The sequence below is a fragment of the Pecten maximus genome, chromosome 6 (genome assembly GCF_902652985.1).
Source record: "Pecten maximus chromosome 6, xPecMax1.1, whole genome shotgun sequence".
Taxonomy (NCBI): domain Eukaryota; kingdom Metazoa; phylum Mollusca; class Bivalvia; order Pectinida; family Pectinidae; genus Pecten; species Pecten maximus.
This window is the reverse complement of record NC_047020.1, coordinates 38,179,717-38,195,598: the sequence shown is the minus strand read 5'-3', so window position 1 is coordinate 38,195,598 and position 15,882 is coordinate 38,179,717. Positions and strand designations below refer to the sequence as shown.

At 37.0% G+C, this 15,882-nt stretch overlaps 1 protein-coding gene across 1 annotated transcript in view; it reads left to right on the top strand.

Moving 5' to 3' along the window:
• LOC117329710 (cytoplasmic dynein 2 heavy chain 1-like) overlaps positions 1 to 15,482 on the top strand; it is a 58,822-nt gene extending 43,340 nt beyond the window's left edge. Inside the window, 20 exon segments of the mRNA XM_033887790.1 lie at positions 2,308 to 2,406; positions 3,681 to 3,804; positions 4,094 to 4,257; positions 4,672 to 4,791; positions 5,631 to 5,765; positions 6,083 to 6,226; positions 6,427 to 6,582; positions 7,112 to 7,213; positions 7,617 to 7,821; positions 8,632 to 8,795; positions 9,276 to 9,401; positions 9,696 to 9,806; positions 10,254 to 10,409; positions 11,333 to 11,411; positions 11,662 to 12,077; positions 12,724 to 12,939; positions 13,726 to 13,925; positions 14,247 to 14,349; positions 14,351 to 14,446; positions 14,752 to 15,482. Of these exon segments, the coding sequence (XP_033743681.1) occupies positions 2,308 to 2,406; positions 3,681 to 3,804; positions 4,094 to 4,257; positions 4,672 to 4,791; positions 5,631 to 5,765; positions 6,083 to 6,226; positions 6,427 to 6,582; positions 7,112 to 7,213; positions 7,617 to 7,821; positions 8,632 to 8,795; positions 9,276 to 9,401; positions 9,696 to 9,806; positions 10,254 to 10,409; positions 11,333 to 11,411; positions 11,662 to 12,077; positions 12,724 to 12,939; positions 13,726 to 13,925; positions 14,247 to 14,349; positions 14,351 to 14,446; positions 14,752 to 14,910 (3,075 nt within the window). The 3' untranslated portion in view covers positions 14,911 to 15,482.
• The last annotated feature ends 400 nt before the right edge of the window (positions 15,483 to 15,882 follow it).

The following is a 15,882-nucleotide window of genomic DNA, read 5'->3' as shown; positions in this document are numbered from 1 at the left end:
TTGTTTATGTATACAGGGACTTACCGTTATGATAATAGATTTGTTTATGTATACAGGGACTTACCATTATGATAATAGATTTGTTTATGTATACAGGGACTTACCGTTATGATAATAGATTTGTTTATGTATACAGGGACTAGAATTATGCTGTTTGTAATTGAGTTGGTAAATAAAATTTGGAGCATTATATCAAGTTAATTGCATAAATCAATTGATTATATTGAGATTAATAATGAAAACAAATTAATTAAATAAACAAAGGTTTTACTGTAGATGAAATAGGGACAATATATAAGGAATAATATTTAAAGAACCAAAAATTCTTGATTAAAAAAAAAAAAAAAATATAATTTTGAGTAATTCAATCATTAACATTTAAATTTGACCAGTTTACATAGTTATTAATTTGAGAAATAAAAATTGCTTTTTAGCATTGCTTCTACAATACTGAGGGCTGTTGTTCAAATGCACCATTTATTTTCTTGCCGCTGTACGTGTGGTTCACAGATTTGGCTTTTCTGGCACTGGATCTGTAAAGAGCGGGATTGGCCCCCAATATGGTTTGGGCTGGCCTTAAGTCTCTTTTCCTTACGATCTTGACAACCCTGGTATTATACCTTTTAATGTGTGATAGTTCTAGCCAATATCCAGAGACTTAAGTATTATTAAGGCTTCAAGACTTTTCAATGGTAAACATCTTGCATGACTGGCGATGAAAGGAAAAAGACATTGGAGCATGACTTCAATGAGATATTGAAGCATGGCTTCAATGAAGTTTCCACTTGATGTTAAATGTTCGATGATCTAAGAAATATTAAGTTGAAAAAAGAAAAGATGATATGATCAAGGGCATTCCCTTAACAAAACTGATAAGCCATTGTACCATGCTCAATTCAACAACTCAAGCTTTGGTTTAAATAGCTCACCAAGGGAGACCACTCTAAACTACGATTAAGCTTTACCATGGCAATATTGAATAGTCCCTATAAATACTGTAGGTACGTGCAAATCTGTTTCAGGAAAGGTCGGATGGTAGTGTGTTGTTAAACTGTGGCTTGTGATCACGGGAGGGGAATGTCCAAAATCATGCTTTATTTATGGACTTAAAAGACATACTATCACTCAGGCCAGAAAGGATGAAGCAATCTTTTTTAATCAAACCAACTCTTATCTTCTCCACTATCCACCCAGTGGTTTATGTGTGATCTGTATAGTTTCATGTCTAATAGAATCCACACATTTTGTCTGAACAGTTACCAACAGACACTTCAGTAAGTAGTGACTCATGTTGACGCAGTTGCCAGCGTATGATATATATATCCACGTTTGTCAAGTAAATTTTTCCATGGAATTTTCATCATTTGATTGATTTGCTTTCAGAGTTTTCTCTCAGAGACCATGTGCATGGTTGTGTAGCCATTCTAACTGATTGTCCCCAGCTTCATCATTTTAAATTCGTTTTGTGAATGTAGTGAATATAATTTGACTTGATAGTGCCACTTTATTTTTTTTTCGAGGCTCTGAAACATGTTGAATATGATCCATGAATCAATGGTAAATTGAATATGGTTGCATAATTAGTGACACTTTGAAGGAGATTTTATAATATTGAAGCCTAGATTTTCAGTAAGAAAAAAAAAAGTTTAAAGGGAAATAACTCCCAGAAATCTAAGATTAAAAAAAGGTAGCATATGCCCTTAATTTAAATACTTTTAATAGAAAAGAAAGAAAGAAAACATTGTATTTGATTTAGAAATTTTGTCTGAGAAATGTATTTTTATTTCAGTAATATATATGTATTAGAAAATAAGGCAATCAATGCAATTTTTTGTAATCTGATTATCCATAAACATATTTTTTTATGAAGTTCCTTTAGGATGCTAATTAATCAATGTAAGCATGTATTTTTCTTTTCAGTGCCCAGTCTATATCTCTGTAGTATATTCAAGAATTTTGAGTGAAGATAAATATCATAGATTTAAGATAATATGACTCTTACTTCTTTTGCTAATTGCATTATTAGAAATAGAAATTGTTTTCCAGTTTGTGAGATATTGAAAGTGTTCTGTTTCAAGGTAAATGAAAAGATCAGTTTAGGATATATGTGTGAATTATGAAGTCACCAACTTCATACATGTACTCAGAAATACGCTCTCTTGCTCTTAAGTTCATTTAAGATGTTAAGGTAATCATAATTATAGAAAAAGTAGATATTAGAATAAATAAATTAATTATATATACAGATATGATACGAGTAATTTCACAGGTATGTTATAACAAAAATGATTATTTTGCTCTTTACAGAGTGCCTTGAGACCATTCCTGGTAGATCCATCATCAAGGGCAACAGAATGGCTGAAAACTCATCTTAAGGAGAATCGTCTCGAAGTTATAAACCAACAGGTATGCTGTCACTACAACACATTCCGTGCTGTCTTATATAGAAAATAGAAAATTAAACATTTACCCAATTTTTCCAGACATCATTCCAACAATTAGAGTTTACATGTACAGTGGAACCTCTATAAACCGAACATGCATGGGACATGACTATTTGTTCGGTTTATAGAGGGTTCGGTTTGGAGAAGTTGATCGAAAAATGACCGGTCAAATTCCGGATATAATTGGTTGGACGATGTTTTATTAGAATGCACCCGATTCCAAAACGGCACGTACATACTGAGGTATAATAGTAGTGTCGTTTACGATCTAAGAACCTCGTTAAGCACCTTGCTTTGGATTGTCTGAATAATATGCATATTATGAAAGTTAATCAATGTTTATATTGCAGAATATATAAGAAAGGCAAATGACTATAACAATAGTTTTAAACAGTATTTTCACATGTACAACTACACTTTACGATCGGCCTACATTTTGTTACATCCGGTGAAGCCTCGTCATGTGGATGGGGCCAATAGTCCGATACAGAATATTTTACACATCAAATAATATTAAAGGGTGTGAAGATGTTTTGTTTCAATATCAATTACAATTGATCAGATGATACTGGTCGTATTTCCGACATCGCTGTTGTCTAAAAAAAACATCACGGGCTTCTTTACGAAAACAACCCCTTTTGGGCCTCATTTAAATTAAATGCGAAACTCAGGCTTCTAGCTCTACTTGCATTGAGAAGATAAACGAACCGACGCGCTTCAATGAAGTGTGGCATTGTTTCATAATTGTCGTGTTGATTATACACTAGGCCTTCCGTCATAATGCCCCCTTGGGGTATATATTGGATACCTGTACAAATCACCTACGTAGGTCCCGAGACAATAAGGCTTCACACAATACCCGTCACAGTTGTTGTTTCACGGTTGACTGGCCTGACCTCGTGTCATAATCGCCCAGGTAAGGCCGGTTTTCAGAAGTAATTTTTGGTATATTTTAACAGGAACCGGACACAAAATCAGTCCGGTGTTCGGAATTCAGAGGGATCGGTATTTGGAAGTTTTTTAATACTATAATAAAGAAGGACCAATTCCGTACAATGACAATTCGTTCGGTATTCAGAGGTGTTCGGTTTTTAGAAGGTTCGGTTTTCGGAAGTTGCACTGTACATGTAGTTTTATGTCAGTCTTCAATCACTTAAACTGTTGATGTGCTGTACGTCAATGAAAAACCTGTCCCAGTTGAGTCCATAGTAACATGTTTATTATGGGATGTTGCAGGATGCTAATTTTTCCACATCTCTGGAGCTGGCTGTACGGTTCGGAAAAACCCTCATCATACAGGAGGTAGATGGAGTGGAGCCAGTACTCTATCCTCTATTGAGGGGCGATCTCATGGCTCAGGGTAGGTAACTCTTACAGAGGGGAGGTAACTCTTACTGAGGGAGCGATCTCATGGCTCAGGGTAGGTAACTCTTGCTAAGGGGAGATAACTCTTACTTAGGGGAGATATTATGGCTCAGGGTAGGTAACTCTTACTAAGGTGGGATTTCTTGGCAAAGGGGAGGTAACTCTTAATGAGGAGAGATCAGAAAATGTGACACAAATACATTTACCCGAACTCAAATATCCGAGTCTTGTTGCTTCAGATTTGCTTTTCTCAGACTGCTACATATTTTTTTGATCTATTTCAGGTCCAAGGTATGTTGTACAGATTGGAGAAAAGACCATAGATTATAATGAGGAGTTTAGACTCTTCCTTACGACACGTAACCCTGCCCCGGAGATCCCACCAGACGCCTTCTCCATCATTACTGAGGTTAACTTCACCACTACCAGAGCTGGTCTGACTGGTCAGGTGAGTTGTCCTGTTTGGGTTACCTGTTTAGTATGGCCCAGTAGCTTGTAGGCTTGTTATTATGGTTGCTATGGCAACTGGTCACTATATCACTGGGTTATCTTAGTTAGCCTCTAATTAACAGTTCCAATTCCCCATTGACTCGTGCAGATTGCGGGGGTATTAGTCAGCCATCCTGGCAACAGTTCTAGTTAAATCAGAAATCACCAGCTATGTCCTGTAACCGTTTACTTTTGATGATAAAAAAGAATACAAACATTTGATAAAAACCTATAATCTAAACACAGAATCTATAAAAGTGTGCAAAGTATGAACAAGGTATTGATTTACACAGACCCCTGAAAAAATCATTGTCAGATCCTGGTAAGGTGATGTAATAATTCTAACATTAATGTTGACTTTGTGTCATTACAGCTGCTAGCCAACACCATCCAAAATGAGAAGCCTGAACTCGAAGTGAGGAAAACAGAACTGCTCAAGACTGAGGAGGACCTCAAGATTCAACTGGCCAAGCTAGAGGAATCGCTGTTAGAGGTAAGGGCGGGATTGATGTTAGGGGAGGAGTCAGTGTTATATGTAGGGCGGGGCTAATGTTAAGGGTGGAGTAAGGATGGAGTTAATGTTAGGGGAGGAATCACTGCTAGAGGTAAGGGTGGGGCTAATACAAGGGGAGGAGTTAGCACCAGAGGTAAGGGTGGGGTGATATTAGGGAAGGAGTAAGGGCAGGGCTAATGTTAGGGGAGGAGTCACTGTCAGAGGTAAGTGTGGGAGTGTTAGGGGAGGAGTCAGTGCTGGAGGTAAGGGTGTGGCTAATGTAAGGGGGGGAGTAACTGCTAGAGATAAGGGCAGGGCTAATAGTAGGGGAGGAGTAACTGCAAGAGGTAAGGGTGGGGCTAATGGTAGGGGAGGAGAAACTGCTACAGGTAAGGGCGGGGCTAATAGGAAGGATTCACTGCTAGAGATAAGGGCAGGGCTAATGTAAGGGGAGGAGTAACTGCTAGAGATAAGGGCGGGGCTAATGGTAGGGGAGGAGAAACTGCTACAGGTAAGGGCGGGGCTAATAGGAAGGATTCACTGCTAGAGGTAAGGGCGGGGCTAATGTTTGGGTAGGAAATGGTGCTAGAAGTAAGGGCTGAGCTAATGTTAGGGGAGGAGTAACTGCTCGAGTTAAGAGTGGGATTAATGTTAAGGTGGGGGGGGGGGGGGGGGGGGACTTTGTAGTTGTAAGAACGCTCCTATAATGGGGAGGAATCTCTGTAGAGGAGAGGCGCATACTAATGTAATAAGTTGGCTGTTAAGATTGAAGGTAAAAAATGCTGAAATATATCTATGTAGTTATACAGTTCTTGTTTATTTTCCCTTTAACCTATCAGGAGCTGGCCAATGCCAAGGGTAACATCCTGGAGAACAAAGAACTACTGGACTCTCTGAACAAGACCAAGGCCAGCAGTATAACCATTACGGACTCCCTGACAGAGTCTGTAAGACTTCAGGCCTCCCTCGACCAGGTAAATTACTGTGTATATTTAGTAGTAGGGGACGGAATCATGTCCTCACGAAGAACTACAAAAGCATGTCAAAATCAGAATATCACAACAGATTGTCGCAACATATTGACTTATATAAAAACCTTATAACAAATTTTGCTGTATCCCAGCTCAATTGCAAAAAGTCAAAAATTAAAAATTGTTTCCGTACTAATTGTGAATTGCTCTTCAGTGAAACATCTGTGGTAATGAATTATTCTTCAGTTGGTTCCAAGATGTAATTGTGTAGTTTGTACACGATTTATGTGTCACCCATGTGTTACATTGTTTGTGTACAGGAGAGGAATACTTACCTCCCCCTGGCAGAGAAAGGCAGTACTTTGTACTTCGTCATCAGTGATCTCGCCAAAATCAACAACATGTACCGGTTTAGTCTGGCAGCGTTCCTACGACTCTTCTCTCGAGCTCTCAGCTCAAAACAGGTCAGCAGTTATCATACATCATCGCCATGTAGCCGAAATATACCTCTCATTCAAAATTTGCAATTGAATTATAATTATATATCAATTACTTTAATTTATAATGTTTGAGTGTGTGTTACTTTCAAATTAATATTTATATTTTCTTGTACATAATTTATTGATTTGCATATTCACCTTTATTTGGGTTTATCTGTGATCAGGATGGAAGTGGGACTGATCACCGTATCCAGAAACTCGGCCAGCGTCTACAAGTGCTTGTGTACGAGTACGTCTGCCGCTCCATCTTCAAGAATGACCGTCTCATGTTCGCCATGCACATGGTCCATGGGATGAGACCGGATCTCTTCCAGGAAAATGTAAGCAATCAATATGTATAAAATCAGTTTCTGTTATTGTTCAGTGATGCTGTCTGAAAAAATGTATATTTATGATACAATCTTTTAAATGTAAGAAAATGAAGACATTTTCCTCTAAAAATTATTCAAAGACAAATATGTGAATATTGTATAGAAAATGGGGTCAAAGGTTAGACATTATAATTGTAATCATTGTCGTTCCGAGGAAAATACATGATGTAAATTTTGACTAGTTGGATTACAATGTCAAAAAGTCTCAATAGTATTCTTAAATGCTACCGAGGAAATTCCAGATATTCTTGTGGAAAACCAGTATTTTACTTTTTATGCCATTCATTAGGAGATGGTACGGAATGTCTTGTTGCCAATAGTTCAAATATCATTAAAGATGGGAATATGTGAATACAATTTGAACAAAGCTGATGAAGTATGTAATTGATAGAATAAATGTCATTGTATGCCACAATATTATGTATGTTAGAATTTGAAGAAGATGAATAAAGTGATGATTTTTCTACCTTTGTTGTAGGAGTGGGAGTTGTTCACAGGGATCTTGGTGGGAGAATCAGACTCGCAGCGAGGACCAAGCTGGGTTGACCCGGAACGCATGGCCGCAATGGCCAGTCTTAAGGTTGGTCATCAGTGCTGACCACTGTAAATCATGTTACAACATACTTCACAGGCTCAGTTATAATTGTTAAAATAGGCACAGTTATGGTACCTTGGTATTTTCCAAGTTTTATCTCAGTAAATACATTGTACTTAATATTTTAATCTGTATTCATTTCAGTAAACATGATTTTAGGTTTTGAAAATACATGTAATTGTGATGTACAAATTATGCAGTCATCATTATAAACTGATAGAAAAAAAAATTGCTATTCAGTGTAACTGATATTTAGAAATACAGCACACAAATACATGTTCTGTTGTTACTGAAAGATTTTAGTAGTTACAGATAATTTAGTGTTTATTTGATCTCAGACATCTTTTCAAAATTTTTATTAACATGTTATTTTCCTTTTTTCCTTCAGTCTAATTTACCAAAACTGTACCAGCAATTCAACTTTGACGATTCCTCCATGTGGTCGAGTTTCTCCCGTAGCAGTGAGTGTGAGACAGAATTCCCGTCGGTGATAGAGAAGAAAACCAGTTTGTTTCAGCAGCTGTTAGCGGTACAAACTGTTAGACCAGACCGACTACAGACTGCCATGGGATTGTTCGCCTGCAAAGCTCTAGGTATGTTGTAATTCCAAGATTGTGTAAAGTGAATATTTTTTGGACCTTCAAATTCCATGTCATAGCATTTCGGTGAGATTAAACTTTAAAATGGCCATAAGAGTCCTAATCTGTAAAAATCATTGTCATGTGACCCTGTCAGCAAGATTTAAACTCATTGATTTAGATTAAATCAGAGCATATAGGAATTGATTAGTGCATTGTTATTGTGCTAATAATAACTCCCTTAGACCATGCCAGCGATAACTCATTTGGTTGGAATGTCGGCCATATATCCTTAGGGTGAAGATACGAGGTGGATCGATGCAACTTACCTGTGGCAGATTTCATTTCTCAGGAAGCTGAGAACTGGTTGTTCTGTGCAGTCATAGTTGTGTTCTTGTGCAAGACATTTTACCGTAATTGCTCTGGATTGCATGCGACGGGCCGTATGTTGTTCAGTGAGGTAGTCACCAACTACTACAAGGAGACTCCACCTAAAAATGACCCTGGCTGTTCATGGGGTGTGAAAAAAACAAACACAATCCCTCAGGCCAAGTGCTACAGAGCAATTTTAATTTCACAAATCATTAGAGATTGTTTTTTTAAAGTAAAATTATCTATAGAAATGTTCTATGTATAGCATGCTATTCTTATGTGTCCTAGTTCTCACTTTTAGATAACTGCTGTACATACTCTAAAACTCTAATTTCCTCGGGGGGGGGGGGGGGGGTTAGGAACTCTGAGTGGTTAAAAGATTTCTATATCTGTGAACTACAGTACGAGGCCCTCGTAACAGAACTTTATAAATTTGAAATATTTTGTTTATAGCCATGAAGGAGCTGTCTGCACCGTCTGTCAACCTAAAGAAGTTATTTGAGACCGAGACAATGGCTGAGGAACCCATTCTTATAGTTATCTCCCCTGGAGCTGACCCCTCACAGGAGCTGCAGGAACTGGCCGCGGACGTCATTGGCCACGAAAAGTACCACCAGGTACGTCAAACTTCATGTTATGTCTGAACTGGCTTTTTGTGGAGTAGTGGATAACGAAAAATCTCATTGAAGATAATAATTTCATGTGTGGAATACATTAACCCAGAAATTATAAGCAGTGCTTAAAGAAAGCACATTCATTGGGAGACGTCAACATTGATGATCACAATTTTCTTTATCAGGAAAGAATTCTATTGCTCAAATGGATATAAACCGTATGATGAAAAATGTGTTCTTAAATCAATTTCAAGGTATTGGACTTGTTGTAACTGAAACTAAGCTTTACAATTTTTTCAGTGTTCCAAAGGTTGTTATTGTAATTGTTTGCAGATGTCATGAGGAACTTGTTTTAAAAAAAAAATGAATTTCCTAGATTTAAGAAAATATTTGGCATAGTATTTTCAGAAATATAACATGAACACCCAGAATTTTTTTTTAAATGTATATAATTCTTAGAGAAAATATTAATTTTCTTCATAGGTTGCCATGGGTCAAGGTCAAGCAGACATCGCCATGCAGTTACTGCGGGATTGCTCTCAGAACGGGGAATGGCTGTGTCTAAAGAATCTCCACTTGGTGACCGCCTGGTTACCCCAGCTAGAGAAGGTAGGTAAAAAATGTAATGGTGTCTTCAATTATATAACATTTTGGCTTGTAATAGGGAGAATTTGATATTGAAGAACTAGGAAGGAGAGATACGATATTTAGATTTAGAATTGTTGATAGTATTTAGATTTTAATAGTAAGTAAAGAAGACCAGACAACATCCGTGGCTAGATTTCCAACCAGTTTTCATTGTTTACATGTTTCGGCATAATTGGTATTTAGAATTTTTTTTTTGTATTTAGATTTGCCAATTGTATTTGTATTTGTTGATCGTTGTATATATTACGTCTATAGGAAATTAACACTCTGAAACCTCACGCTGATTTCCGTCTGTGGATGACGGCCGAGGTCCACCCCAAGTTCCCCACCATCCTGCTTCAGAGCAGTTTGAAAATAACCTACGAGGTAAGAGAAAGTATTATATTGTGTCCTGTATCAATAAAAATATCTTGTATAATTATAAATCATTTGCACTATAAATTGAATTTTTCGAATAGGTGTCAAGCCATCCTGTTATCAATACATATAGTTGATTTTGAATAATATAGTGAGAAAAGTGCCAGTGAAAGTTAGCTACATTATTTCCATATCACTGATTTGAAATATTGTACTGTATTTATATGAATGGCTTAGGACTTTTCCAGTAAAACATCTACCCCACCCCAGGACTCCAGGTTTTGTTAAGAGGTACCACTCATAAAATTTATTTAATAAATTACATAGAGGTAATAGGAAGGCAATCCAACCATGGATAGAAGTGATTTATTGTGGAGTCCAGGGGTCAGGAAGATATTTTAATGGAATAGCCCTAAATAATAGCATGAGTTATGTTCAACGTATTATTTCTCTCAGTCCCCGCCTGGTGTGAAGAGGAACTTGTACCGTTCATTTGAGACATGGAGTCCGGAGTATTTCAGTAAGACTGGCAGTGTGATTCGCTCCCAGGCCATGTTTGCCCTCGCATGGTTCCATGCCATCATGCAGGAGCGACGAGTCTTCATCCCACAGGTTTGTGTTGCAGTCGAGTTAACATCAGAACCTGTTCTGTAATGTGTTACAGGGAAACCTGTCTAATCTGACAACCTGTGGTCACAGCTAAAAGTCAGATCTGACAGGTTGTCGGAAAGCACAGGTCTTTTTTCTGGCCTTTTTTTTTCAAGAATTTTCAAGTTTTTTATTGTATTAAACCAGGGCCCAGTAGTTAAAAAAAGGTGATTAGTTTATCGTAATTAATCACTTGATTAGTGAAAACTTCATTTTTCATTTGGTGCAAAACCTGAGAGTATATCATCTTTATATTATGCCAGTTTGAAAAGAAATAAGAATTACACAGTTTCATAAAGTTTTGTCAAGCTAATTCTCCCATGAATTATTTTATCAGGATTTGAAAAATGTTAAAATATGATTAACCTAATCACCTTTTGAACAACTGGGCCCATATGTCAGATTAGACAGGATGTCAAAATACTCTGTCTGATTAGACAGGGTGTTATTATATGTCAGGGTCAAATTAGACAGGTTTAATGGTTTAATCCATCTAGTTGGAATAAAAATTAAATTCTATATTCATCTTCACACCTGACCCTTGTTTGTTCAAGCCATCTTGCACAAAACACATTAGACTTAATGTTAATCTTATATGATGTCCATCATGTGGATATTATTTTCTTTTAATAAATATTGTTATTAAAAAAGCATTTTGAAAATTTTTAATCCTGAAGTTTATCAAACATAGTATATGTGTATTACTGTATGATATAAATGTCAGCTTTGCTATTATATAGCTTTTTTTTGTGCTGAAAGCAAATTCTGATTATAGTCTTTGTACATTTTTTTCTATAGCATACATTGCCAGTGTGCCAAATTCTATAATTCACAGAAATTTAAGTTAGCCAAGTATATCTATATATCATATAATGTTGTATGTTTAGGGTTGGACCAAGTTCTACGAGTTTTCCCTGTCAGATCTCCGAGCTGGGGCGGATATCATTGATCGGCACTGTAAAGCAAGTAAGTCATCTATTATATCTAATTTTAACATTCTGAAAATCCTCAATGAATACATTATTATGATGTCAGAACCAAAATGATACTTTGGACAGGAGAGGATATGGTTTTGGCTGAGGAATTTCTCAAAAAGAAATCTTAACAGCATATTATGCTAATAGTTCCCAGATTTCTGAATCTTCATTTGGAAATTTTCACTTTAAAAAAAATTAATGAAATTAAATTCTCATCTTCGTTGTCATTCTTTCTCCAGATCAAGATGTCCAGTGGCAGTTTATCCATGGCTTGTTTGAGTTTGCCATCTACGGTGGTCGTGTAGACAATCCGTTTGACATGCGGGTGATGGTGTCCTACCTGCGACAGTTCTTCGATGCAAACACGCTGTCGCCCCAGAACAGGAACAAACGACTCGGACCAATCCGCCTCCCGAATTCTACAAACATATCAGATTTCACTGCCGCGATCGGAGAACTGCCCGAGTTTGATAACCCATCGTATTTCGGTCTCCCTGACAATATTGACCGGTCAGCCCAGCGTATGGTCAGCTCACAGGTCATCTCCCAGCTTAAGATTCTCCAGCGTGCCAATGTCAAAGCCAGCAGGTTCGACAAGGAGGTCTGGGCGAATGAGCTCAGTCCCCTTCTCAACCTCTGGAAGACACTTAACAAGGTAAATCATACAGTTGATGAAGGATTATTAGAGATACGTTAAAGCAAGTTTCTATATTCCCCAAATTCATTGTATTGAGAAGGGAAACCAGAAAAGTGTTATATACTTGTACATAAGTGGTTGGGTGGTGTAGTGGTAATCACACTAGCCTATAACTGAGATGTCTAGGGCTGCAATAGCTCAGTCGGTTAGAGTGTCGGCCATGTTACCTCAGATGAAGATTTGAGGTATGTGGTTCGACACTGCCAACAAGTATCGGTTTGTGTTTCTTGGGAAGCTGAGAATTAAACAGACTGGTCTGTGCTGTCATGGTTGTGTTCTTGTGCAAGACACTTTACCCTAATTGCTCTGGATGGCATGTGACGGACCTGCCGCATATTGTTTAGTGAGGTTGTAACCAACTACTACAAGGAGACTCAGTGTCTCAAAATGACCCCCGGCTGTTCACAGGGTGATAAACCCTGCAAACGAACTGACCAGACCGTTAAGTTGTCACTCTCTTTATCTTGATGAAACATTTTATTTACCGAAATAGACTTCAATTTGTACCCAACCTTCAACAGTCATCAAACTTTATATATTTGTGGATACATTCTATACCAAACGAATGAACTTAGACAAAAGTTTTCATCTAATATGACTTCAGGGCTCCCAGATCATACAGATGAGGATAAGCCCACCAGTGGCTAAGTCTGGACAGGAGTCTCCGATCCTATCGTTCATCTTCTTGGAGCGGTATAATGCTGTCAAACTTGTCCAGAAGATCCACCACTCTCTGGCCTCACTGAGCAAGGTGATCCGTGGTACTCAGCTTCTGACCAGTGAGGTCCAGGGACTGGCTGCAGCCTTACTTAACCAGGAGGTAGGATTATAAGAATCTCTGTAGAGACCTATTTCACAAATCTGGGATATAAATTCAACCAGTTTTGGAGAATAGCCTGTTTTGAAAGATGTTTTTCAAGTGATTTTGCAACAGGAGTTAATTCATGAGTTTTCAAGACCAGCAGTCTTCAGAAATCTGTGTACCTTGTCCTTTTAATGAGTTCATTGTTAGGAGTCGAAAATGTTCAGGTGCAATCAAATATCTACAAATTTATCATACTAGACTAAATACATGTATATTAAAACAAAACTCCTATTATTTACTGTTTTATCTTGGGCCTGTTCGTCTGCGGACAAACTGGTTTATCAGTTTTTAAATGTAATTTCAAACATATATCTTGACAGATCTGCAAATGTGTTAATACACGCCTTGAAAGTCTTTGTCAAGGCTCGTCTGAAAACAATATAAAATCACCAGGTCCGTCTTTATTTCATAAATGAACAACTCCGGTCCAACTGTTTGAACCACAAAAACAAAAACGGCCTTAGTATAAACAAGGGAGATAAGTAGAAAAAAGGGAGATAATCATTATTGACCAGATTACCTGTTAATAGTAATCTTCAACATAATATCATAGAATAACTCTTTTGACTAAATTTGATATACCTTTAAACAAAATAACAATGCTTTGTCCATATCTGTAGATTGTCCATATCTGTAGGTATTATAATAAATATTTTTATGAATAATATAAAAACAAACAAATACTATTACAACATTTTTTATTCCTTCTCCATTCGTATTGATATTCTATCTTCATTGTAGACTCCCTTGAACTGGCTGTCTAAATGGGATGGACCTGAGGACCCTATTGTATATCTCCGTGGTCTGGTAGCCAGGGCAACAGCCATTCAAAAATGGGTTGACAAGGCGGAGAATGGAAGCCTCCTGAGAGATCAGTTAGATCTGTCGGAACTTTTCCATCCGGACACATTCCTAAATGCTCTCCGTCAGCAAACAGCAAGGTAGGTACACTTTTTCTGTGACCTGTGGTTCAGTTTACATAATTATAAGGAATAAAAGTGAAACATAATATTTTTGTATATAATTCAGAAATAAGTTCCAATATGAAACTGTATGTAGAGATTAAAGTTATAAAATAAAAACAAGGAAGTCTTTTAGTAAGTGAAAGCTGTTATGTTCTTGCATATTTGCTCCATGCTTATAATTGTTACCAAGCCCGAAATCTTCAAGTGGATATCATAGCAAGCTGAAAATAATTTTGTGACAAATTTAAAACCATTATCAACATTTTACCTGGATGACTGTGTTAATTTTGTCTATAGAGAGATGGGCTGTTCCATGGATAGTCTGAAGTTCGCTAGTACCTGGAAGGGGTCTATCCAGGGAGCCCGCACCGCCGTCAAGCTAGGCGGCCTTCAGATGGAAGGGATGTAGCTTTGACGGGTCCAGACTCTCAGACAACCAGCGAGACTCTCCCAGTGTGTCTGGTATACCACCCTGTGTGATCGCTTGGGTACCAAAGGTAAGGTTTTATCAGGAGTTACTTCCCCTTGATTTGATCCCCGTTGTTGGGTTACTTCCCTTTTATAGGATTTCGATTTGACTTCTTCCTGTAATGTTGTTCATTGTTTGTGGCTGTTAATAGGAAATTTCAATGTGCATTATTCTACCACATAATTCTGTTAAAAGTTCATTAATATTTCTAAGCTTAAGTTTATGAATATTGATGAAACTCGGACTATATATGGTACTCTGGCTATTCCTAAAAACTGAAATCCTTAAAAGTTTCATTTTGGTTTACCTTTTTTTTTCTTTTTTTACCAACAGGATGCCCCAGCACCATACGGCCTAGATGAGGTAATCACCATCCCAATCTACTACAGTGCTGAGCGAGATCGTATCGTAACGAGGCTGGATGTCCCATGTGGGGGTAACCAGAGCCATTGGCTACAGTGTGGTGCTGCGCTCTTCCTCCGCAGTCAGTGACCGAGGCTATTTTAGTGACTTCATAATTATCTTATTAACTTTTTAGTTCCTCTGACAAGTGTTCTTGTGAAGGACTTTGTGTGATGATAATTCGATCGGTTGTGCATTGACTTTGTTGTTCAGATAGAAGAGAAATATCACTGTTTCAGAATTAGGGATTGTGAAAACAAGACTGATATCAACATTGGTGTACATGTTAATGACATTATATTATATGAAAAAATTGAAAAGGATAGCTCAAAATAAGCAGTTCTTTTAAAAATGATAATATTTGCTTATAAGATAGAACTGTATGATAAATTATGTGCTTTGTTTGTGCTATATGGTAGATTTTGTACTGCTCCTCAACCATTTTGTTAAAAATCATGGAATGTCCAAGACATTTTCGCTTATTAATTTATTCTGAAGTTTATTTATTTTTGTTGTGAGAGACATTCTTTTGTCAATATTTGACATGTATTAGATTATCTGTGATAAAATTAACAATTGAAATATATTTATTTAATTAGTTTTATTCTTTCCGTCCATTTCATATCAAATTATGAATATAAAAATAAAATGTCACAAAATAATTTATTTGTTTGTGATCATTTTCTCTAGAAATTTTATTTAACATAGTTACAATTTGTTTTATACAGTACATTCCTGATTTCTAGGGGAATATTGTCAAAACCTGTTTTATCTGAAATAAGTTCTATTTTCAATCTTGAAAAAACAAGAGGTCCCGATTTTGAATTTTTGACCAAACTGCTGCTATCCTTCATAAATTCGAAGAAAATAGCAAACAAAAAATCCAACACTGACAAGTGATTGGATGAAATATTTTGACCCTCATTTCAACTATACACTGTCTAATCTGACCAAATGATTCATTTCCTGTTGAAGTCAGTATATACAGGTTTACTGATCCAGTCCCTCTTGATGTCAGTATAGACAGGTTTACTGATCCAGTCCCTCTTGATGTCAGTATAT